The sequence below is a fragment of the Eptatretus burgeri genome, chromosome 15 (assembly GCF_056783735.1).
Source record: "Eptatretus burgeri isolate ZD-2024b chromosome 15, Ebu_testis_v1, whole genome shotgun sequence".
NCBI classification, from domain to species: Eukaryota; Metazoa; Chordata; class Myxini; order Myxiniformes; family Myxinidae; genus Eptatretus; species Eptatretus burgeri.
This window is the reverse complement of record NC_140975.1, coordinates 40,068,864-40,095,560: the sequence shown is the minus strand read 5'-3', so window position 1 is coordinate 40,095,560 and position 26,697 is coordinate 40,068,864. Positions and strand designations below refer to the sequence as shown.

The 26,697-nt window shown below is 42.8% G+C and overlaps 2 protein-coding genes across 3 annotated transcripts in view; one reads left to right on the top strand and one right to left on the bottom strand.

The window, feature by feature from the left end:
* The window catches only part of LOC147011998 (uncharacterized), a 28,906-nt gene extending 4,851 nt beyond the window's left edge, over window positions 1-24,055 (top strand). The window contains exons 3-7 of one of the 2 annotated variants that reach the window (XM_085858002.1): window positions 16,001-16,188; window positions 17,534-17,683; window positions 22,885-22,995; window positions 23,512-23,636; window positions 23,770-24,055. In XM_085858002.1, coding sequence (XP_085714128.1) covers window positions 16,001-16,188; window positions 17,534-17,683; window positions 22,885-22,995; window positions 23,512-23,625 — 563 coding nt within the window. In that variant the 3' untranslated portion in view covers window positions 23,626-23,636; window positions 23,770-24,055. The remainder of the gene's footprint in view (window positions 1-16,000; window positions 16,189-17,533; window positions 17,684-22,884; window positions 22,996-23,511; window positions 23,637-23,769) is intronic. The other variant, XM_085858003.1, reaches the window with a different exon arrangement.
* A 2,556-nt stretch (window positions 24,056-26,611) lies between these two features.
* Window positions 26,612-26,697, bottom strand: part of LOC147011997 (vitelline membrane outer layer protein 1-like) — a 26,422-nt gene continuing 26,336 nt past the window's right edge. Inside the window, exon 3 of the mRNA XM_085858001.1 lies at window positions 26,612-26,697. This exon is cut by the window's right edge and continues 1,178 nt beyond it. The gene's annotated coding sequence lies outside the window, so the exon portion shown is untranslated.

The following is a 26,697-nucleotide window of genomic DNA, read 5'->3' as shown; positions in this document are numbered from 1 at the left end:
CTCACATACATAAATGTTTCACACTTTCTTGGTGGGATAGAAGGCAAAAATTTTGCATAATGATGCAATGCAAAGCCAATATCCCGGGGGGGGGACACAAAACCATCGCAAAATGTCCATAAACGAATAAAAGTTGGCCGGTGCTAACTCATTCTGCTTATGGCGGGTCACATAACCCAAGACGATGGAGCTCGCGTCTTTTCCGCGAACACGCGCCTTTTCCACCTCTTATTTTGTAACCTTTGCCGTATTTGAATTAAAATTGCGCTCGCTGTAAACTTTGAAATAAGGAGCCCATTGTAATCACCGATTCTTCATTTACTTGAGTTATTTAGCTGCTAACACAATGCAAGCACAATCCACTTGGTCAAATATAATGACGCTTATACTGGTATTTATTCTGTACAGTACAAACAAAAGTGGGTGTCCCCAATGACGGGAAAAGTTGAAGTTAATCTATCAGTTTAAATTATTTTACTGACTTTAAAAAAGTTAAATGTGTGGCACTCGTGGTTTCACTGAGAGCTCAAGCTCAGAGCTATTTACAGATTTGTGTGACCCCTGGATTACCTTCCGTTAAAAATGGTGCATCATCGGGAGGCGCAGGCTGGATTTCTCTAAAAAGAGGGCAAAATATAGGTATTTTAATTTGCGTGTTACTACATAAAGATCTGTATTAAATATACTTGAATCCCATTGGCATACCCAGAGGGGATGTGTGTCGGGTGTGTACGCACCTCCCCCCCCCCCAACCAAAAAGGTCCACATTATTTCAAAACATTATTTTTATTCACGCGTCCTAAGGCAAGCTCAGGGAAGACGGCATCCTCCTCTGGGGCAGCAGGGTGAAAGCTCGCTTGATCTTCATTTTCAGCATGAATACACACCGTGACCGTGACTAAGATTACGATTTGATGTTTGACAAATTCTCAATTTGATGTTTGACGATTGTCGTGTTTATAATTATCCTTTTTAGATCCTCGTGGAGGATCTCCTAGTCTTACCCACGTTGTTGTTCTTCATCTTCTTCTTGTGGACTTTTTAGATCCTCGTGGAGGATCTCCTAGTCTTACCCACGTTGTTGTTCTTCATCTTCTTCTTGTGGACTTTTTTGTTTCACAGCCTACATTTTTCATCGAAACTTCGTGAAACTTGGCGTATATATGTAAAAATACCCTGCGCAGACAGTAACCATCTCCGATTTTGAAAATTCCTCTGAGAAAAAAAAGTTATGACGTCAAAATATCTCCGCTAATGGAAATTGCCGAAAAAATTATCTCCGAAACTAGGCAAGCTTTTTGAATTCTGTTTGTGGGAATCGAACAGGGCATTAGCAGAGATGAATTACCGCACATATGATGCATCACTATGACGTCATTGCTATTTTTGACATTTTTTGTTTCACAACCCAGAGTTTTCATTGGATCTTCGTGAAACTTGCCATGTATATGCAGAAAGCCCACGCACAGGGAGTAACCATCTCCGATTATGGAAATTCTTCCTAGAAAAAAAGTTGACGTCAAAATATCTCTGCTAATGGAAATCGCCTATACCATTATCTCCAAAACTAGGCAAGCTGTTTGAATTTTGTTTGCAGGAATCAAGCCAGGCATTAGCACAGATAATTTATCGCAAACCTGATACATCACAATGACATCATATTCGTTTTTATGACGTCATCATGAAGAGGACGAGGATCTTAGCTCATTTGACCTTGTTTTTTCCCTGGACAATTATGTATACGGCATATATTTACCTGTGAGATTGTAATTCCAGCTTTTCAGCAGGGTTTAGTCTTGCTTAATCTTTCAGCAGGGTCTAACAATAAGTAGTTGTTGTTCTCCTCCTCTTTTCTTTATAAGGGGTGAGGTACGATGGCACCACACTTATACCGTGCATTGACCACGAAACTCCTCCACCTTCCTCCGTCGTCAGCCAACCACCTCTACCTTACAGATATCCTTCCTCACAGAATCGTCCCATCTCAATCCTGGTCCACCTATTTTCTTCCTCCCATGCTCCCTCAATTAGTGTAGTAGATAGTAGAAAAATCGTGCAAATTATGATACAAGCATCAAATTTGGCATTTCTGTTCTGCAGGGCTTTCTGATCAAATCTGCCAATTGGCCATTTGAAAATCCAAATTTTGAAAAATTTGAAAAAAAAAAAAACTTCAAAAAAATTTGAAGTCACCGCTGGCTGAAATTCTTGAAGCACAAGTGAACATCCCAGACAGAGAACGAAGCGGAGATGCAGTCATCATTGATGGCTCAGCACTTATCAATGCCCTACCTCCACGCACTTCAAAGATATTTGATGACTTTGCTAAAGAAGACATCATCCCAAAGGTGGAATCCTATGGTGCCAGGTACGAGAGGGTGGACGTAGTGTTTGATGTGTACAAGAAGTCAAGTCTGAAGTCCAAGGCAAGGTCGAAAAGGTGGCAAGGAATCAGAAGAAGAGTGACAGGAATCAGTAAGACCCCAAGTAACTGGAGAAGCTTTCTTCGAGATGACAGCAACAAGACTGAGCTGTTTCACTTCCTTGCGGAAAAGATGTGTGAAGCACAGACGACAAGCACAGTCATTGTCACAAAAGGAGAAGATGCCATTAGCAACACAAGGAAGTCACTGGATGCTGTGTCTTCATGTTGTCATGAAGAAGCGGACACTCAAATATTTGTACACGCCAGGGATGCAACGACGGATGGTAGCAAGTCCATTATCATGAAGGCTAATGACACTGACGTACTAGTCATAGCAATATCTCTACTGCCATCCTTACAGGAACTAGGTCTTGAGAACATGTGGATTGCCTTTGGCCAAGGAGCCAAGGTGTGATGGATTCCAGTCCATGAGGTAGTTTCTGCAATAGGGCCTGAGAAAGCTGGAGGGATCCCATACTTCCATGCGTTCACTGGACGTGACGTCGTGTCTGCCTTCCACGGTAAAGGGAAGAAAACTGCATGGCAGACTTGGAACATCTTTGATGATGTTTCTGAAACATTCACCAATCTCAGCCAGCATCCAACATTGATTCGTGATCTTGACTTTTGTGAAGTTTTTTTTTGTCTTTCTTCAAATTTTTCAAAATTTGGATTTTCAAATGGCCAATCAGGCAGATTTGATTAGAATCCCATGGAGAACAAATGTGCCAAATTTGATGCTTGTATCATCATTTGCACGATTCCTCTCAAAAATTGCTGTTATCTGCCCCACTAAATCTATCCACTCTCTTTACCATTCTCTCTTCCCCATCTGCACCAAGTGTCCAACCCATCTCAGCCGGCATTTTAACCAATGTCCCCGCCAAAGTCATATGCACACCAATCTCCTCCCTCAGTTCATCCATCCTCCTTCTATCCACCCTCTTCACTCCTGCAATCCTCCTGACCCAGTTGTTCTCGCAAACCTGCAGCCTCTGTTGTTGTCTCTCTGTCAGTGCCACCGTCTCCAGGTCATAAAGCTAGGCTGGCGTTACACACGACATCAGAACCTTCCCTTTCAATTTTCTTGATATCTTTGTCTGCCATTACTCCCTCCACCCTCCTCCACACATTCGCACCCATTTGAATCCTCCTCCTCGCCTCTGCCTCGGACTTACCACTTACCATACGAACGTGTATCGACCACATCAAAATACTCAAACCTATTTCCCTGTCTGATCTCCTTCCCATCTAACCTACTATTCACAGCTGCCATGATACCTCAATGTATTTTAAAAATTTGATCGGATCATCTCATTATGCTGTATACAGCTTATGTTTACCTGTGAGATTGTGATTTGAAAAATCATGCTTTTGATCATATTCATGTCAAATCATTTTTCCCAATCTTTTATTTTGCCCCTCATGAGCATTGTCCATAAAGACTATTTCAATAGACTTTAATGATAAACTTGTAATATTATATGTATACACATCTTTGTATTCACATTACGTATGTTCCCTTTTCTGACGTGTTGTTTCCTGTCACGAGTTACTTGGTGAATTGAACTTAAACTTGAACTTTGATTGGTATTCGAGACTTCAATCAATGAAATTGTACTTTATCTGCTGCCATGTTGATGCCATATCGATATATGACCTGAAAACACCATATATATATATATATATATATATATATATATATATATATATATATATATATATATATATATATATATATATATATATATATATATATATATATATATATATATATATATATATATATATATATATATATATATATATATATATATATATATATATATATATATATATACACATACACACACACACACACATACGAGGTCCGTCTAAAAAGTAACGGGACTGACATCACAGAAATTTTATTCCAAAAAAGATTGTTACTAATTTGTAATTTGATTGCACACAACATACAGGTTCCTTTAGTCAGCGATGTCGATAAGTGCTTGTTCCCTAGATAGCTCACCTTCCATTGTTTAAATGTTTAGAAATCAATTTGATGCGCTGCGGATCGATTTAATAGTAAGGGAGCGAACAATGGAGACGTCCCTCCCCCTCTTCTGCAAAGAGGAAGAAGAGCCCTTCCGTCCCGTGATTCATGACGTCAACAACTCCCTCCCACCCGTGGTTGAGCGGGGGATGGATCACGAGGGCATGAGTCACGCCGGGCGCGTGGGAGGGGGCGGAGAAGGATAAAAAGGAGATCCTTTCTTTGTTCGGGGAGGAGTAGGGGAGTCATTCAGTAGGCTGTCGGGTCCTGTTTGGCTTGGGTTAGGGTTGAGGCTTCCGGAAGCATTTTGCTTCCGCAGAGGAATTGTTCAGCAGAGCTTCGGGTCCTGCTTGGCTTGGTAGGTTTTTTGGAGAGCTGCTTTGTTTGGAAGAAAGTTGAGCTGCAAATTGTGAGATAAAATTGTGGCTTCTTCTTCTTCTTCTTGGTTCGTGGAGCTCTTTGTTCTCCGTTTGGTTCCCGGCTTGGTGCGACTCATCGACCTCATCTTGGAGGTGTTTCCTCGGAGAAGCGGCGCATCGATGAGAAGGATCGGCGCCTCATATCACCAGCACGTGTTGAGAAGTGCGGGAGGATTCGCTGGAGCTCAGGAAGATTCACGGCGATTGGGTCCAGCTCGCTCTCGCTGGAGCCCGGGTCCGAACAACTTGAAGACCACACGAGGTGGAGAGGTTCGAGATAGGTCCTGGGTTTCAGCTCACCTTTCCTCCAAGCTGAAGCCTGTTATTAATGGCCTCAGCCACCATTTCTTGGGTGTGCGTGTGTGCGTACGTGTGTCCGTCGGCCCGTCTAACAAGTAGGAAATTGTTAAATGCTTTGTGTGCTGTAAATGTTTGCATTGCATTTCGTATAGTCGGTATAGTTCTGCTCTTTCGTGCTTCCCTAGTTCCCCATTATTATTAATAAATACCCCAATTGTTAAATGTTTTCAGTTCGTCGCGTCAATTCTTTCAGTGACTGAGCATTTTGTGTGTTGGGAGTTAGAAAGCCGTTGGTTTGCCGTAAAAGGGGGACATTTGGACCGATGGTTCTCGGCGATTAAGCCGCTCGGACTCGCGCACGGGACAGGCTCGCCTCAGCGGTTTGTTCCGTACGAGTTCCGTCGAGGGTGGAATACCCCGGTAGTTGGATCATGTGGGTATTTAGGTACATTGAACATTGGCAATCGACCCTACCCCACGTGATCTGCCCATTAGCATATTTCGGTTCTTGTACAAGGATCCGTCGACTCGGACTTATCCGGGCGGCGATCTATATTCCGGGCGATCGGTCGGGCCGACTCGACTTGCGGCTCCGTCAGAGCGGTCGGTTGGCGGCCGACCCCCGGCCTCGTAACAATACATTGAAATCACAGCTTGTCCCTTCAAAATAGTTTCCCTCCAGTCTCACACACTTGTCCATACTCTTCTTCCATGCTTCGATACACCCCCAGAAGACTTCTTCTGGAATCCTCCGGAACTCCCTCATCACGGCCCTTTTGATGGCCTCCACATCAGGAAATTGGGTCCCCTTGATCACCCCCTTGAGCTTGGGGAAGAGAAAAAAACATCACAAGGGGCCAAGTCTGGCGAATACAGGGGTTGCTCCAGAGTTGGCACGTTCCTCTCCACCAGAAACTGTCGGATGCTCAGGGCACTGTGAGCAAGGGCATTGTCATGATGGAGCACCCAGGCTGTTGTCCATCAGATCCCTCCTCTTGTCCCGGACTGATCTCATGAGGTGCCAGAGAATCTCCTTGTACACGTATTGATTCACTGTTTGGCCCTGTGGTATAAACTCGAAGTGGACGATGCCTTTGATGTCAAAAAACACGATGAACAACACCTTGACCTTCGACTTCGACATCCTTGCTTTCTTTGGTCTTGGTGATGCCGGACTTTTCCCACTGACGACTCTGCTGTTTGGTCTTGGGATCGTATTCTAATACCCATGATTCATCACCAGTAATGACTCTCCCGAGCAGGTCTGGATCGTCCTCGAGGCGCTCGATAATGTCTTGACAGACAGGGACTCTTTCCTGTTTCTGGTCCTCGGACAACAGCTTGGGGACCATCTTTGCGCACACCTTGCACATTGAGATTTTCAGTGATAATGCTCCAGACAGTCTCCTTGTCGATGGAAAGTTCCTCAGCAATCATCCGCACCGTGAATGAACGATCTGCACGCAACATCTGCTTCACACGCTCGATGTTGTCCGCCGTTCTGCTCGTTGAAGGTCTTCCAGACCATGGATCGTCTTCAACCTCTTGTGCCATTCAAATGCACATGTACGTGACATCGTTTCTTCCCCGTAGACTTGCTGCAGCATTGCGAAGGATTCGGAAGGTGTTTTGCCAAGCTTATCAAGAAACTTCAGATTGGCTCTCTTCACAACTCATAGCGCGACGACTCGGACTAGACAACGTGTAAAGCACGACCTGTAAAAAATCACTCAATGAGTGCAGTCAAACTTCACCAATCATATATATTGCTGGAATTTTGCGAAAGACTGTGACGCAACCCGTTCATTCAAGCTGTGTAAGTGGAACACACAGCAGGCTCAGTCTCATTACTTTTTTGACAGACCTCATATATATATATATATATATATATATATATATATATATATATGTATGTATATATATGTATGTATGTATGTATATATATGTATATATGTGTATATATATATATATATATATATATATATATATATATATATATATATATATATATATATATATATATATACACATACATATATTGTTACGGCTGTGGAAATTCGCAGAACACCATATACAGTAGGTCCTCAGATCAGTTATTCCGATAAGTCTGTGTTCAGATAGATTTCCCCACCGTTGTCTAATGGGAATTATTCGTGTGATCAGGGCTGTGATCTTTGAGTTAGCCGTTTTTCTTTTACTATCGTCATTTTGGACCAACCGCTCATAACCACCACCTCCACCACCAACAGCGCTCACACAACTGTCTTCACGCAACCACCTCCTCCACAACCGCCCTCACACAACCACCTTCTCCACAACGCCAACCACAGCCACCATCTCCCAAAGCGCATCTCCCCCAATACCCAACAACGGAACAACATCGCTTCACCTTCAACTCCGCGGGCACCGCCATCTTTGTGCTGGCAACGGTGAAATCGCTGCAAACAAACGCGATGGTTTCCTTGTTCCTAGCGACGGTGATTTCTACCACGTCCGCTCTCCCCTCAGCGTCGATGATACCTGCCACGTCCGCTCGCCCCGAACCTCACCTCGGAATTCGGATCAGGAGAGCGAGAGGGGTGGAGCCAGTGGGGGTCAGAGGTGAAAGTTCGGAGATCAGACCTCGCCTCACGGACCCCATATAATTGAAGCGCGGAGCGCCAAGCGAGTCAGTCTGGAGGGGTCGAGGAGCTGCGCAGAAGTCTGGAGCTTGCAGTCGGTGGGGAAGCTGAGGAGAGTGGAGGAGACGTGAGCTGAAGGCTCCCGTAGAAATAGATAGATGGTAGTAGCTCTTTTGCATTACTTTTGCTTGATTGATGCATGACTCTTTATATGTGCTTACGTGTGCTTTGTAATAAATGTGCTTGTTTAAATGTCACCCGTTCGTTGCGTCTTTTCCCTAATTGATCTGCCATCTTGTACTCGGAATATAGTTGGTTTTTAAATAGCCGGTAAAGCGATCGGGTCCAACAGGGGTCGCGATAACACCCCGCCCCGTTATCCCAAACGGAGTGAGCTGCATTAAGCGGCTCGTGTCCCAGTGGCCCCATTGAGGTACAATCTCTCGGTAATCTACCCGCGCGATTAATTAGGTATATCGACAATTCGGCAATTGACCCTGTAGCGCGGGTAGAGTCCAGACAAGGTTGTGGTGTGGTTAAAAACATACCCGTGGCTGGTTTTCGGCGTTGATCCGGAAAGCCGAGACTGGATTGTCCATCCGGTGGGCGAGACGGCCGCCATTGGCTAAACGCAGTCGTTCGCATGCCGGCGGGCGAGAATCCGTAACAATATATATATATACTGTCGTAGGGGTGCTGCGGTTCGAATCCCACTACCTAAATTTGTGGTAGCCAGGCGGTTAACATCGACCAACCTCCTGGGATGGTCGAGCGGTCCTTATTCCGAGGAGGCGGACACGCTAATTGACATGGATTTCAGCACGCGTTTGAAGGGTATGGTGGATGGCAACGCCGCTGTATGGGGGAAGATGACAGAGCCCAGTGAGGGCAGTAGCGGACGGAGAAGGAGTTCTTGGAATGGAAAGAAAGGAGGAATGGAAGGACAGCACGAGGGGGTTTGATCCGCGAACCCCACTACAAATACACCAAATGCGGTTTCTTTAGAAGGGAATACATTTAATGAAACAAATATTTTTAGGACAATAATGAAGATTATAAGGACAATAATGTAACAAATTTAATAAATAACTCCTATGATCAAGGCTTCACACACACAGACGCAGACACAGACAAAGGGTGACATACAAAATTAAAACCCCTTTTTAAATAAACTGGAACTCAGTCTGGCCAAGGCCTGGCCCTCGTTGATCTGGTCTTGGGGAGCTTCGTCCGGCATGTGCACTTGCAAGCAAAATGGAGCCGTCTCTTGTTGAGTCCGGGAGGAAGGCGCCTCTACCATCCACGTGTACATGCCTGCAGAATCACGCTTCCCTTGTAGCTTTCCAAACTCTACATGCACAAATCTGGCCAACACCTCCTCGATCAGCTCAAGACGTGAACTCCACCCTGATCGATCTGCTCTCTCTGAAACCCCCTTGCCAAGCACACTCTCCTTCGATCTTCCTCTCTTTCTTATCCTCTGTCTCCTCCACCCCCAAGGTGTGGCCTCCTCGCCTCCAAACCCGGGAAGGTAGGGCTTCTCTTGTTGTTTCAGGGACTCGGTCCCGAGCTTACCGCCTGGCTTGGAATATAAAAACAAAGGGAAAATCACAGAGGTTAATCACGTAAAAGGGAACTTATTTTTACTCCCTAAGCTAAATAACACTGCACCACCCCTCGTGTGGTGGCACGGAACACTTAAACTGACAGATTCCCTGACTTATTTACATCGAGGTACTGTTGTGGGCTGGGGATCGGTTGCGAGCACGACCACTAGATGGAGCAGTAGGGTCGACTCTGCCGAACACCCAGAATTTATAGGTCGTCACCCCGGATAACTCCGGAGCCGACGGGTCTCTTATCAGACCGAATATCACCAATAAGTCGGCCACGTGGGATAGGGTCGATTGCCAATTTCAATTTACCTAAATACCCACGTCGTCCAAACTACCGGGGAAGTTCACCCTCGGCGGAGCTCGAGCGGAACGAGCCAGTAGCGTGCTTGAACCGTGCATAACCCGAGCGGATGGTTACCGAGATCCGTCGGTCCAAACGTACATCTACGGCAACAACAGCCTTCCTAATTCTCCAACACGCACCTTGCTAAACCAATAAAGGAACGGACGAGGACGAGCTGAAACATTCAACAAATGGGGTATTTATTCACAGTAGGTGGGGATGGAGGGAAGAACGTAAGGGCAGAGTTATCACGACTAATAAGAGATGCAAGGCAAATAATGTACAGCGAAGGCACTTAACAATTTACTACTTCAAGGCCCTGTCACACCTTGACGTTTTAGCCAGCGTATGGCAAGGTATCAAAATGTATGCAAAACGCTGGCGTACACTGAACTATTGATTTTTTTTCCCAGTTTTGGACGTATTCATAACGAGTTGGACGTATGCATAACGTATTAGTAACATACACAGAACGTTTCAATCACAAAGAGATAACTTATACCAATGAATGCTGAGCGTGTTGTCGGCGTTTACAACCTATGCCCAACGATAGTGTAACTTATGCAAAGTGCATGGCAGCGTATCGCCGACGATCACATGGCATAGGCTATTCATAGGCTGCAGCTCGACGATTCAAATCATAACCACACTAGACATCGCAGTGTGAAGCCGCTGTCACACCTTGACGTTTTAGCCAGCGTATGCAGACGTATGAAAAATTTGCCGAACCAAGCTGGCATACGTCGAATACGTTATGGGTAAGTTTTGTATATGTTAAGAGCACGCTGGCATACGTCGTAGTACGCTGGCATACTTCGTAGTACGCCGAGTACGTCGACAAATTTTCAGCATGTTGGAAATTTCTCGACTTACTCGGCGTATGACACACGTTCCGCATACGCTGGCCATAAGTTGTAGACACGTTACGCGATTGTTGACACACTTCGACACACGTTACTTGTAAGTTACTCAAAAGTCGAAACACGTCGCGTCGGTGTCAGTGTTCCAGACTCCCTGGTTTTTTTTTTGGGGGGGGGGCGTTTTCTTCGGTATGTTGGTGATGTTGACACTTCGATTTCTAGTGCGGTTATGATTTAAATCGTTGAGCGACAGCCTATTAATTCTATTTCATTATAACCGCACTATAAATCGAAATGTCAACATCACCGTCATACTAAAGAAAAAAAAACAGGTAGTCTGGAACACTGACGCTAACCATTACCTTGACGTGTTTCAACTTATGAGTATCTTACGAGTAACGTGTGTCAACAATCGCGTAACGTGCCTACAACTTATGGCCAGCGTTATGCGGAACGTGTGAGTCATACGCTGGCATATGTCGAAAAATTTGAAGCATGGAAAATTTGTCTAACAGCTCAGCGTACTACGATGTATGCCAGTGTACTATGACGTATGCCAGCATGCTGTTAATGTATCCAAAACTTACCCATACGTATTCCACGTGTGCCAGCGTTTTAGACAAATTTTTCAGATGTCGGCATACGCTGACTAAATCGTCAAGGTGTGACAGGGCCTTAAAGATGGGCCCACCAACAGACACACACACATAGATACCCAGAAGGACATGGACCTGTCCACCTCATGTGGTTTGGCTGACACGAGCGAACCAGGCCAGCGTCGAGATGCGGTCCGAAGAGCCAGGCACCAGCGACAGGACGAGCAGAGCCCAGAACACGTGATCGAGGAAACGGCCCGAAGAACCAGGCACCAGCGACGGGACAAGCAGAGCCCAGAACACGCGCTTGAGGAAACGGCCCGAAGAACCAGGCACCAGCGACGGGACAAGCAGAGCCCAGAACACGCGCTTGAGGAAACGGCCCGAAGAACCAGGCACCAGCGAGAGCGATCAAAGTCCAGAGCTCTGCTCAGCGCTCGTCCCGACAACCAAAACTCTTCTCTTTTATCCAGCAGATCCACCGTACTTATCCTCGGCTCTCCTTTCCTTTTTTTCAGTCCGGTCCCGTCCGTTCAGGTGTGGCCCTCTCTCATTGGCTGCCTGACGGCAATCTCGCTCGCACCGCTCCGATTGGCTGAGAGGGGTGTCATGCCCGTATTTGGAGCGAAATCCAAGATGCCAATGCCCCAAAGAAACCCCGCCTGGCACATTGGACTCCGCCCACGTACGTGCCGACACGCACGTAGGCCATGACGTCGGTGTGAGGAAGCGAGGTGAAGGTGAGGGTGATGCTGCTTTTGTCGTAGTTATAGTTGATTTAAAATAAAATAAAACCCTGACTATCAAAATAACTCCGCAGCGCATGAACATTTAATTACCCATTAAACAAGGGACGGGGAGCTATCTATCCACATTTACTTTTCAAAATATCTGAGCTATAGGACCTGTATGTTGAGTGCTCATGGCTTCCAGATTCATAACAGTACTTCTCTCCGTCCATAGACCATGCGACACTATACAATCCTATCTGTACTATTAAATCTATTCATCTACCCTCATAATTAGGGTACCCTGTCATCCTGACAGGGAACCCTATTGTTTTTCTTCTGTTTATTTCTTTTTCTTTATTATTCTTTTTCCGCCGCAATTTGCGGGTTCTTTCGCTTTAAAAATCATTTTCTCAGGAACGGTAAGTCCGATCGACACGAAATTTTCACCATAGTATGGATTTCTTTTGATAGAAAACTTAATTGGTAATTGTGACGTCATAGGTCACGTGGTACGAGCGCCATCTTGAAAAAACCGAAAAACTTTGGACCTCTATCTCCGAAACGGTGCAATGGAAAAAATTTTCACTTAATACATTTGAATAATCTCCTCAAGGGGAATAGGGGTGATTTTTTGTGAGGTCATCGGTCGAGAGGTGTGCCGGTAAAAATTTGTGAGGTACAACGCTGCATCGGAAAAATCTGAAATTTCTTGAGCCTCATCTGCACAACAATTCACCATAGAAGAAATATATTATGATGTCATAGGTCACTTGGTTTGGCAGCCATCTTGTTTTGGGAATTTTTTTTTTTTAAATCTTCTTCTCCAAAATGGCTAAACAGATTAAGGCGAAACTTTACACACACATTCCCCATGAGTTCCTTTATCAAGTTTCTTAATTTCTTCTTGATCGGTCACATGGTTTGCCGGCCATCTTGAATTTACCCAAAACCTTCAAACATCTTCTTCTCCAGAACGACTTGTCAGATCAAAGGAAAACTTCACAAACGTATTGCCCATGAGTAGAGAATATAATTTTGTTAATTTCTAATTGATAGGTCACATGGTTTGGCAGCCATGTTGGATTCAAGAAAAATATTAAATAATGTTTTCTCTGGAATCACATAACCTATCGAAGCGAAAATTTGCAACCATCATCCTCCATGATGTCTGCATTAATCGTAAAAATTATGATGTCACAAGTCACAGGGTTTGGCGGCCATCTTGGATGGAAAAATGCACCTTATCCGATTAACACGAAACTTCACAAACGTATTCCACTACGGGATTGGAGGCAGGATGTAAACTTATGATGTCATAGGTAATATGGTTCGTCAGCCATCTTGGATTGAAAATTAATAAATTTTAAAAATCTTCTTCTCCAGAACGGCCAGACAGATTGAGGCTAAAGTTGACGTACGCTTTCCCCAAGACATCCTTTCACAAGTTTGTTAATTTCTAATTGATAGGTCACACGGTTTGGGGGCCATGTTGAATTTATCCTAAAACCTTCAAACATCTTCTCCAGAACGGCTAGTCATATCAAGGGGAAACTTCACAGACGTATTGCACACGAGTAGTGAATATAAGTTTGTTAATTTCTAATTGATAGGTCACATGGTTTGGCAGCCGTGTTGGATTCAAAAATTATATTAAATAATGTTTTCTCTGGAACCACATAACCTATCGAAGCGAAACTTGGCCACTATGATCTACCCCATGCCTGCATGTACTTTAAAAATTATGACGTCGCATGTCACACAGTATGGCAGCCGACTTAGATAGAATAATGCACTTTGTCCGATAAAGACGAAACTTCACGATCGTGTTCCACTACACGATTGGAAGCAGAATTTAAATTTATGATGTCATAGATCACATGGTTCGTTTGCCATCTTGGATTGAAAATTAATAAATTTTTTTAATCTTCTTCTTCAGAACGGCCAGACAGATTGAGGCAAAAATTCACACACACTTTCCGCAAGACATCCTTTTACAAGTTTGTTAATTTCTAATTGATAGGTCACATGGTTTGGCAGCCATGTTGGATTCAAGAATTATATTAAATAATGTTTTCTCTGGAACCACATAACCTATCGAAGCAAGACTTGGCTACTATAATTTAACCCATGCCTGCACATATGTTAACAAGGACAAATGTGTCCAAGAGCCATGTCCTAAAGGTTTTGTCTTCACCAGAAGAAGAAGAACAAGAACTTAAGAAGAAGAAAAAAAAAACTTCCGATATTTCGTCACGTGCCGTGACGGAGCCAATAGCGAGACCCGTCATGGACGATCGTCGTTCATGACAAGAAAATAGTGTATTTACGAAATTACAATACATTAAATGGAATAATCTTTAAATAGTAACGTGAACTTTTCGAAACTTTAAAGCGAATGTCCGAATATATTTAAAAGTTCATGATAGATGCTCTCAAAAGGCACCCGCAATGTGAGGATGTGTACAAGTGTTTATTATTTAAGGAGATCCAGATCGTGTATATGAAAGAGTCGAGTCCTAAAGGATTTGACTTCAGAAGAAGAAGAAGAAGAAGAAGAAGAAGAAGAAGAAGAAGAAGAAGAAGAAGAAGAAGAAGAAGAAGAAGAAGAAGAAGAAGAACAACAAGAACAACAATGCCGAGCTCTCTTAATTTTAATTTAGAAGAAGAGTAATAAAATGAAGAAGAAGAGTAATAAAATGAAGAACAAGAGTAAAAAATGAAGAAGTGCAAATCATGAAGAAGAAGAGTAAAAAATGATGAAGAAGAATAATAAAATGAGGAAGAAGAGTAAAAAATGAAAATAAGAGTAAAAAATGAAGTGCTAAAATAAGACATGCTAAAAATTATGACGTCACAAGTCACTGTGGCGGCCATCTTGGATAGAAAAACGCACCTTTTCCGATTAACACTAAACTTCACAGATGTGTTCCATTACACGGTTTGAAGCAGAATATAAATTTGTGATGTCATAGGTCACATGGTTCATCAGCCATCTTGGATTGAAAATTAATAATTTTTTTCAATCTTCTTCTCCAGAACAGCTGGACAGATTGAGGCAAGAATTCACACACACTTTCCCAAAGACATCCTTTCAGAAGTTTGTTAATTTCTAATTGATAGGTCACACGGTTTGTTGGCCATATTGAATTTACCCTAAAACCTTCAAACATCTTCTCCAGAATGGCCGGTCAGATCAAGGGGAAACTTCACATACGTATTGCACACGAATAGGGAATATAAGTTTGTTAATTTCTAATTGATTGGTCACGTGGTTTGGCAGTCATGTTGGATTCAAGAACAATATTAAACATCGTTTTCTCCGTAACCACTTATCCTATCAACGCAAAACTTTGCGACCATCATTTAAGTCTCACGTCGTATCAAAGGCGTCGTGTACGGGTACCCGGTCATCACTGCCAGCAGTTATAAAGTGGCAGTTCTAGTTATAACTATAACTATATGTATTTCTTTATTATAGTGTTCCCGTCTATAAACAACTCCAACAAGTATATCTTGTTCATCCAATCGTTTATAGGTCCAGTGAGCTTATGAGATAGAGCAGTGTCCATCTCATCTCAGCTGGCATTTCAACCAATGTCTCCAATATCGGTGAGTGAGTGAGTGAGTCAGTCAATCTGTAAACACTTCAGTCATTATCGCTTGAACCAAACACGATTTTGATGAAACTTGGCCACAAGCTTCATATCTGATGCCTCACGAAGGTATATTGACCACATCAAAATCTGCGCTCATGTTGGTCGATGAGGTTTTTGACTGCCAAAAATAGGTATTTGCTTTCTTGTCCGAAACTACACTTATGATTTTGATGAAACTTGACCACAACCTTCATCACCCTTGATGTACCAAAGTTTGTCCATGGCATTAAAATCATCAAGGTCTAAGGGTGTCTCCGGGGGGGGGGGGGGAGGGGGGTTGAGTGACTGTTGCTCCTGATCCAGGTGAGCTTCAGGACACACCGTCCTGTTTTTAATGAAACAACCAATGCTCCACATTGATGATGTGAATTTACTGTTCTGCTTTGATCTTGCCACAGATGTGATCGATGAACAGAGTATAGCAACTATGGCAAACAAAGTGGAAGGGATTGTTGGAAAAGCTGGACTCGACTTACTCGTCAACAATGCAGCTATCTTTGAGTGTGGTTCCCTTTCTTCAGTGTCTGCCCAGGGCATGAACCGCACCTTCCAGACAAACGTGGTGGGGCCTCTGCTAATAACCAAGGTGTAGTGGCTAAATTCAGGGCTGAAGCACATTTTATCACCATTCGGCCGGGTGCAAGTCGAGTTCCATTCTGCCGAGAATACTCTCACAGTTGATAGTGGATTATTAAATTACTAGCAAATATAACCTGTCACTTTGCTGATGGATCAATAAAGTGGTTTGGTTGGGGGGGGAGTGGGAGGGAGAGAAAGGAGGCAGGTGTTGTGAGAGAGGGTAAGGGGGGAGGCGGGGATAGCGATACCTCACCAAACGTTACTATTCGTTGTGGGAGGGAGGGGTGCATGAGAGACACACACACAGACCTGGGAGGGCTCCATTCCACTTTCTGGAACTCATATATATGGAGATACCAACCAAACACACGCACACGCACGCACACATACACAATGGTGGATACTTCTAGACCTGGGAGGAATCCGTTGCACCTTCTGAAACCCGCGTATGGAGATAACCAAACCACGCACACACACACACACACACACACACACACACACACACACACACACACACACACACACACACACACACACACACACACACACACACACACACACACTTAGTTCCGTTATGGTAATCACTGAAAACATTGAAAAAATAATCAATGTTTATGTTGAAAAAAAAATCTCCAGATGTTTATAAGCATTGCAATGTACCCAGTGATTCGTAGCTTTAATCAACAGGAATTCGATAATATGAGTGAGGAAAGTGAAAACAACAACTTTATCGTAAAAAATCGCTGCGACCTGTTCCAAGTCAAGGCTCGGTTGAGCAGGCCAAAAAACATGGCGGCTTCAGTCTCCACCGAGGTTACCCAGGAAATGCCTTAAGACCCAGAGAGTGAGGTGGCCGAGGATCACCTGATTAAGGATATAATTAAATAAGGCCATTAATTATCTTCAAAAGGGGTGTTTTAATTAACCTGAACACCAAATTTTCACTCTTGCACTTGGAGTTTTCTTAGTATGCATGCAAAGTTTCAGGCTGCTAAGTTTTATAGTTTTGGAGTTATGGAGGAGACACACACACACACACATTGCCTTTTATTAGTATAGATTGACATAGTGTGTGCTACAATAATGTGGTGCAGCAAATTTTGGGGCAATTGGTCCAGGGGTATGGGATTGTATAAAAATCAAAGAAAATTATTTCTTCAGAAACGACTCACTATGTAACACTGTAAATAAATATCTCATTTGCTGTGGTATTTTCAGAGTAATGGAATATTAGAAAGGTATTTAAGTTTGATAAAGATGGAAAACAACTCGGGTGAATGTATGACTTGCGGCAGGCCAGAAAGGCTGGCCAAATGGAGGGCGATATCTAACCGCTATGCCTTTCTTGGCAGGCATTACTTCCGTTGCTGCGTCTTGCTGCAAAGGAACATCCACCTGGCTCAACAGGTGTTGCAATTGTCAACATTTCTGGCCTTTTGGGCTCGATGGAAGAGCTTCCAAAGAAGAATGATTCAAAGGGTTACTCTTATCCCATTAGCAAGGTGTTTGTTTATTTGTCTATCTATCTATCTATCTATCTATCTATCTATCTATCTATCTATCTATCTATCTTTCAGTGATCTTTGGCTCATGGTGAAGCTTGTAAATTATGGCAAGAATTTGGTCAGGGTGTTGCCACGCAGTGGCGTACTCTTTACGAAAGAAACCGAGGGATCTTTGATGTCCGTCAGTTGTATGCTAGCAGATGGGTCCCTGAATCGACGCCCATCCAAAGTCGGCACACTCATTGAGGTAACGCCCTGCCTGTGAAGGGCTCCTCTGATATATTATTGTGGGAGCCTCAATAGAGGATAATGGGTGTAAAATAGACTAGTTGTACTACTAATACATGTTCAGCATAAGTGTGTGGTCTGTGTGAAAATGATAGAGCATATTGAAGTTTGTTTTGGCAGTGATAACCGTGACCATTCCCCACCATAACGTGTCTGCAAGCTTTCCCACCGTTCCATCTCATTCATCCTATGAATGGGTCGTCAGCTGAAGCGTAAGTAGTTTCGTCCCATTCCACCACTCTGGGCACTAAAAAATGACTCGACTATCATTTGACGAGTTTGTAACGCATGCTTTATGCAAAAGTTTGACATCTGAAATGTGCCAGTTTAATAGTTTTCTGTCAAATTACTTTACACTATTTCTTGGCTGCGCTTTGGCCGACCGCGGTGCTCATGTTGTGATTCAAACGACGGATGAATCGGATCGCATGATTTCATCATGTGACTGGTCAAAATGGCAGCGCTCATGGGTCCATGATTTCAGCTTTAGGTGTCAATGTCGGGAGAAAAATCCTATTCAAGGTGCTTAATGCACTATGATTTCATCAAGAACGACAGTGTACATTCTTTCATGGTCCAGAGATGGACGAGTTATGTATAATGGATTAATCTGGACAGACCGAGTCAAGACATTGCAAAGCAGCATGGACATTTAATTGGTGTAGATTTCACCTTACCTGTGACCAATGCTTCATCAATAAAAAGACATTGATTGTAGGGGAATTTGGATGCTTAAACCACCACAAAGTGCTTCCACATCAAGGCTGAGTGAGGGATCCACATCTGATGTCTCTGCTGAGTGAGTCAAACAGAAAAAGCTACGCTCAGGGTCATCGCTTCGATGAGTGGACAATTGATGCCAGCAGTTTGCATTATTTGCTAAAAGGCCGCATGCCATGTGAGGAAGTCTCACAAAACAACGAAGGATCCTCGAGTCTAGGTCTAGTTCAAGTGGAGACACCTACAGCTGGTGAGTGCATTTGGTCTTTTCCTTGTGCAATATTTTGCTTTAGGTGCTGGTTTTTATGCCTCCATTGACAAAGTCGCCGGAAACATTATTTCGTTTTGGTTTTTGTTGTATACAAGGTCGAGGCTTGTGGAAGAGCAAGAACACAGAACAGAAACCTGAACAGAGCAAAAAGAACAATATAAATGGAGGAAACACCAACAGTTGGGGAAGAGGGACACAGAAGAGGAAGTTCTGGAGGAAGCAGGAGAGGAAAGGAGGAGGTGGGGGGCTTGTGAGGGCGCAGCGGATTCAAGGATATGTTGGATAAAGGCTCAAAGACATGAAGAGGGCTGAAAGAAGATGGTGGAAACTGGGGATGAAACTACAATGAAACAATAAAACAGGTTGTGGGGAAAGGGATGAAAACAGAATAACTTGGGACGAAAGGGCTGAGCATGGCGTGGAAATTTTGAAAGAGGTGGGCTTGGGGTAAACGGGGGGGGGGGTAGAAAAGGTTGTGGTTTTGGACCGGGGATGATCTGAGATGGTGGTGAACAGTTGTCTTAAAAACCTGGAGGGAAGATCGCAATTGAAGAGAAAATGGGAGTTGGTTCCACAGGCAGGAAATTAAAGAACGAATCAGTGGAGGTGAGCAGTGAATCTAGATCTTTGGAGGTCCCCGGCAAAGGGGTTGATGGTGGATCGTGTGCACCTTACAGAAACCTGGGGGGGCGGGGGGAGGGAGGGTGGGAAGACAGAGCATAGAAAGAGCAGAGGATACACGATCAAAAAGGAGTCGGTAGAAGACAGAGCGACCACTGACCTGTCTGTGATGTGGAAGTGATAGGCCTGTGGAACCAGTGTCATCGTGGGAGATTCCAATGATGTTGAAGGTCTTGGATTCTATGATGTCAAGTTGAGCAAAGTGTGAGGCAGGGGCACCAGCTCAGAGGAGAGGAGAGCAGTACTCCATCAAGCTGTGGATAAAGGCCTTGTAGGTGGTTAAGAGTTCAGGTGTACCAGGGAAAGACTGCACGATGGAGGATGCCCAGTTGACGGCTGGCTTTGGAGGCCAATTTAGAAATGTGACTTACAAGGAACTATCACAGCTGATGTTGAGACCCAAAAGTTTGAGTGACTGAACTTCTTCAAGAGAATTGTTAAGGAAGTAGATGGGAGGGTTTGCCAGACAGTCCTTTGTGAGACAGAGACAGTGATTGTGTGAGATTTGTGAGGATTGAAAGACAAATTGCAAGTGTTTGAAAAGCTCCTGATTCTATCAAGGTCTGAAGAGAGGGAAGATGCTGTGAGGATTTGCTACCATGCTCTTAAATATCAGAATATATAATCCTAATTTGTGACACTCTTTTCTCAATATATTTGTTTTGACATTAGTCCCTCCGAGTGTTTGAGTCCCTCATGAAAGTATATCTTCCAGTCGAGCCTCTCTCTCAATAATACCACCTTCAAGTTCGTGCACATGGCATGTGGACTCTGAAAACTAAGTTTCGATCCCACAAGTGTGTCCATGACGATGTTATGGGTGCGTGAAGTTGGTCCTGAGCACCGATGATTAGATCAATCGAGTGAAATTCACATTCTGCTCATGCATCATGTGGCTACTCTAGTATTGCTTAATTTCTTGGATGTCTCGAAGCCAACCAAATTCCATTGCCGGCCGCTCACCCAGGAAGATTTTATGAGGGCCTGAAGTCGGAGCTGGAACCATGATTTCGATGAATTTTGCAGAATCGACAAAACGCCCATGCAGCGCATATAAATTCTAGCATCGTAAGCTTCTGCTTACACAGTGTCCATATATATATATATATATATATATATATATATATATATATATATATATATATATATATATATATATATATATATATATATATATATATATATATAGAAACTCAAAATGCCGGCAGTGTTTTCAACACTATGTTATGGCACCATGAAGTTGGTCCTGGACACCAATAAACAGATAAATTTAGTGAAATTCACGTTCTGCTCACGCTTCATGTGGAAACCCTGGACTCGCTGAATTTAGTGGAGGGAGAGTTCCCCTTAGATGTCTAGAAGCTTACCAAATCTCAAACCTGACAAATTCCCAAGGACGATGTTATGAAGGTATGAACACTGATACTTAGCTCGAAAATGAGCACATTTTGCCCCACACGACCAACTTTCCCTGTCTGTCACAAAAATACTGACAAGATTTCGAAGTCAAACTTTTTTTTAGCACAAAGTCGACGACATTGTCAACAATCAAAAACTGTCTAAGAATAGTAGTCCAGCGGATGGGAATATAGAACTCAAATCTCCAGCCACTTCTGGAGCTTCAGCTGACAGCCTAAAATTTTTCCCGACGTAATTTGTCTGTAGCTTTTAATATCCATTTCAACCAGCTCTGCAAACCCTGGTGAATCGCCCTCCACCCCCACCAATACAGCAACAGCATACCTTGTGAACTTGCACGAAGGCAGGCACTACGGCCTTTGCTGATAACTGCCAAAACCACTCACAACTACGGGCATGGCCAAAGGCTCCGAGAGGTGGCCGCATGCTATTTTGTTATGACATCGTAATTGCAGACAGACGTAGAATGCTACATCTGATCAGTATGAAAAAATTTGAGGGCCATCGAGGGATAAATTGGTCTACAGAAAAAAAAAATGATGTCATCAGTCAAGTGGTTCGGGAACCCTTTTTAAAAAAAATAAAAATAAAAAACCTTCAAAAATGGCTGAAAATCACCTCCGATTTTGGCTGAACTGATTGAGGCGAAACTTTACAGGTATGACCGCCTAGCCGTGTTCCCAAATCACTCTATGATGAACAAATTGCTCCCACTCTATGATGTCATAGATCACATGGTTTGGCAGCCATATTGTATTTACCCTAAAACATTTAACAACCTTCTTCTCCAGAACAGCTGGACAGATCGAGGGGAAACTTCACACAAATATTCCCCCAACCAGGGTGTTCACTAATAATTAATTTATAGGTCACATGTTCTGGCATCCATATTGGATTGAACGAAAATCTTAAACAAATTCTTTCTCTTGAACCACTTTATCAATCTATGTGAAACTTCATAATTATGTTCTAGTAGTGAAAGGGAATGAATGTTTTACATTTCAACCTGATCGGATGCATGGTCTGGCAGCCAGAATTCTTTGATTTTTTTTGGAATGTGGGTTATTTAAAAAAAACAAAATTTTTGAGTAAGGCTCACTTGGCTGTACCTGGATGGGTTTGAACATAGCGGAGTAGCAGCTGAAATGTGAACCCTATCCAGGTTCCTCCTGATGACTTCATCTTTGCATTTTGCTTGTTCAGATTCCTTCTGATTGCGCAAGTGTAGTACTGTGCCAATTTGGTCTTTCATTTGATTTGAACTGAATTTATTTTATTCCCATTCTGAATTGAATTGAATAATAATAAACGTCATGGGTCAGTCAGGGTCAGGTGTCCGATCAAAGCGGAGTTGCATCAAAGCGGGACATTTTGGTACCCGGTCATCACTGCCAGCAGTTATAAAGTGGCAATTCTAATTATGTCTCTTATCAATTACGTAACACACCAGTACACAAACACCTCACAAAAGAAGTCCTGGTGAGGGTTTGCAATCTCTGATTGCAATTTCTTGTTTATTTATGATTTTGTGCTTGGATTTTTTTTTTTTTTTTTTTTGGACATGTACCTCGTAGTTCTTCATTTTTGTTCAAAATTACTTGAATAATAATTTTGAGCAGTTTATTATTTGTTTGTCAAAATGTTGTTCTTTCTTTATTTGGAAACCAGTACCCTACTTCCTTGACGGATTTATGATGCCACAATAAAGTAAGATGGCTCTTCAGGAGTTATGTTGAACAGTTTTTTTTTGGTTCCCATATCAGTTTACTTTGTGGCCATGTCAGTGAGTCAGATGACTGATTCTTGTTTGTGGGAGCAGGCAGCCCTGAACATGCTCACACGGTGCCTGATGATCGATCTGAAAGACACTGGGATACTTACGGTGGCTCTTAACCCTGGCTGGGTACACACTGATATGGGTGGACCTAAGGTGTGTGATAGTTTGGAAAATGAGACCCTTGTGCAAGGGTTATGAGTGAGTACTTTGATGTTATGCATTACAAGCGGCATACAAGTCATGTCTTGATGAACCATTTACTTTGACTGCATTAATTGGAGCTTGAGCTGTGCCAGAACAATCTCCAGAGCATCATGTCTTAGCATGAATAATGCACCATGACTCAATTTTCTGCAGGATGTGTTTTCAAGCAGGTTGGACTCATGGTCAGTGTAAGACTAAAATGGTCAGGTAAGTTGTAAACAGTGGACACTAAAGTATAATTTGCTAGCTTTACCGACTGCCACCCTTGTATGGTGGTTCAAACCACGCTTCATAACCAAGGAACCACCAACCAATGCAGTCATGAGGTGTCTGGTACTCGTGAAGCCAGAAAGATGTTGTGAAAAAATCTTAGCACTCATACTTTTCAAGTATTTTTCATTTTGTCAAAGGATGTGATCAATATAAGGCCTGAATGGTAGTTGTGACTTTTTTGCGATCTTTTAGGCCCGATTAAGTGTGGAGGAAAGCGTGGCCCAGCTTTGTACCATAATTTCATCCCTTTCGCCTGCTGATAATGGAGCCTTCCTGGACTTTCGGCGGAAGCTCCTCCCTTGGTGATACTTGAACAGGTCAGGCTGTTGAGATGTGGTCTTTTGATTGTCACGTTACCTTTTTTTTGTTTGTTGTTTTTTTTTTATTTGAATAGTGCAATATATTAGCAAAGAACTAACTGAGCCCCCAACCCCCAACCCTGAATCCCAGGTGCCAGCCGATGAAATTATTCTTGTCACCTAAAACCTCCCAGGACACACTCCGAGTACAGCCACCAGTTTTCAACTCGTTCTGTCCAGCAGTTTAGGAGTGCATAAGAAGTCAAAAATCAAGCAGACATTTCTCGAAATATATAATAGTATGATTCACATTTGATTCAACATTTGGTCTTTGGCCTAGTTTGCCACACATTGGTGGTAAGTGTAAATGGTGATAGCAATTTGCTCTAATGGTTTGTTCCTGCACACTGAACCTCTTGACAACCTCACTCAGAAAAGATTTGTTCCAAAAGTGGACTTTGAAGAATGGATCTCATCAAGCATTGATACCAAACTTGGTAATCTGTCATTTCCTTTCACCTGGGAAAATACTTGCTTGGAAACACTGACGGAGAAAAGTAAACTGTTATATCGAACCTTTTGGAGGCATTATTCAGGAGTTCAAAGCAAAATGTATTGTTCGGTACTTAATGTGCAAAATAAAGAGAAAAACAAATGGGCATGAGATGTTTTTTGGTCATTGAGGTCACTGATAATTTCTGGTCACTGAGAACTTTAAGCTTTCTACACCCCAAAAATCTATCCTACCAAGCTATCTCAGTGAGAACTATAAACTTTAAAATGCAAATTAATTCAATTTTTGTTCTGTACTGCTCCACACTACGCCAACATGGTTCATGGACAACAATTATAATTGTTGTCATTGCCTCATCCAGCAAGTTTTGTCACAGCCTATCCACAACGTTTTGAATTATTGTGCAATACAGTGTATAGTTTTTGGCCCTATCTCTCAATTGTGAAGAATCACTTAAAATTATAGTACTTTACCTGAATCCAGATCCAGATCTTCACCAAAATATAATCCATCCGTCCTTGTCACACACCTAACCTGTCCACCAAGTTCAAAACTTGTAAGTTCTGAATCCATCCACAACTTTTTGAGATATCCTGCTCAGACAGACAGTCAAACAAACACGGGTGTAAACAAAACCTTCGTCCACCTTCGGTGGCAGAGGTAATTAAGGAGCTGCCATTCCGTTTGAGTCGTGGCCACGTATGAGTTTGAGTTATTAATTCTTATTGTGATTGCGTTACTTCCTTTTGTATCCCTGCCCAATGTGTTCAATACATTCTAAAACCACTTGGTCTCTGGGTGAATTCAGGTGTCTTGATTGCTTATTTGGTTATACACGTCCGTTAAAGGACAGATTGGGTTTGTGTGATTAGCACCCAGGAGGAGTCTGTGGCGGTGGTGGCATCTGGTGATTCACTCAGTCCCCATTAGTGTAACAGATGCAAGGCACCGATCAGTGTGGCTCGATGGTTCCAATGGAGCTATTATGGAAAACATGCCTGTGATCGAGCTCGGAACGACAGAATCAGTTGGCCGCTGCGACCGCTTTGGTGTACATCGGGATTCCGACCAGGCAACTCGACGAACCTGACGGCTTTAACTACGTATATATGTATGTATATATATATATATATATGTATGTATATATATATATATATGTGTATATATATATATATATATATATATATATATATATATATATATATATATATATATATATGCTGCATTATTGTGTATGTGTAGACAAAATCCACTGAATTTATAGTTTTAAAATGTACCCAGAATTTTTATCTTTGGCACAACTACCTCAACCTTTGTTCTTTTAGCTTCTTTCTTTTACTTTTTCTGTTTTTTTCTGTTTTACTCTTTCTGTTCTTTTACTTTGAAAGTAAAGGCTGATCAGCTTATTTGGTGATAGTTTTCCATTTAAGGAAGCATAACAACTCAGCAGTTCTGTCTAACTTCACATTGAGCTCAGGTCCATTAGAAGTTTGAGGAGCAAAAAGCTCCCAAGTTTGTAACAAATGGCATACCCACTCCCAAGATGAGAGATTGGAGTGAATCATGTTTGTTCTTCATCTTATGAGTTCTGTTCCCAATATTTCAAGGTTGGGTGATGTTGGACTTGGTCTAATTAATCTCAAGCATTGAGCGAGATGTGTTGCCAATACTGCTTCAGGGCTGGGTGGGTACAGATTTGCATCATGAGCATGTCTTTGATCAGGATTTTTGGGCTCACCTCCATGAACCAGTTGATTTTGAGTGTCGAGCGAGCCAAATTCAAATTAATCTGCGCGCCGCAGTTCCAAGAACTGTTGGCAACGTACCCTCAGAGGCAAATTAATTTTGGTAGTGTTAGAAGTGTTAGCTCTGGCTTTTTAAATGTCATGCCCGACAGTGTGGAGGAGCAGTTGATCATTAATCCTCCCCCTATGAGATAGGGGCTCGTGAGGAAAAAGAGCATTTATTGTGAAATTGTCAATTGTAAACTCATCTCGTGTCACTTGAACTCTTTGTTCTGGAATAGCCCTGCGGTAGGTAGCAGAATGGCCTCGAGGTATGGACACTCACCCCTGAGCTGTCTCATCTGGATGTGAATCTGACTCAGCTATAAAATGTCATACTGGTGTTTCATAAGCAGGGTGATTCAATATGTGTGCTATCCCTCAGATGGACATTAAAGTGGGTGTCCCATCTGTTAGCATTAGTTGGTGGATGTTTTAAGATCCCACAGTGTACTTTGTGAAGAGTAGGAGAGCTATCACAACAAACCCTGAACAAATTCTGCTCTAACCAACAGGGGGCACTGCAGCATCAGCACAGCTGCATCACCAGCAAATACTATCTGTAGTTATGAGCAGCATTTGAAAGAAAAATAAGTCTTGCTGAAAAGCCAATGGAGTAGAAAAAAGTTTTCTTGTGATAATTAGAGAATAAGAAAGACCAATAACATAATTTTTAAAACAAATGCTAAATAAACCACGTTTTACACATTTATTGCACATGTATGACAAATGATCAAGCTAACACTTATTATTCTGCAAATTTTTTTTGTTCCTTTTAAAG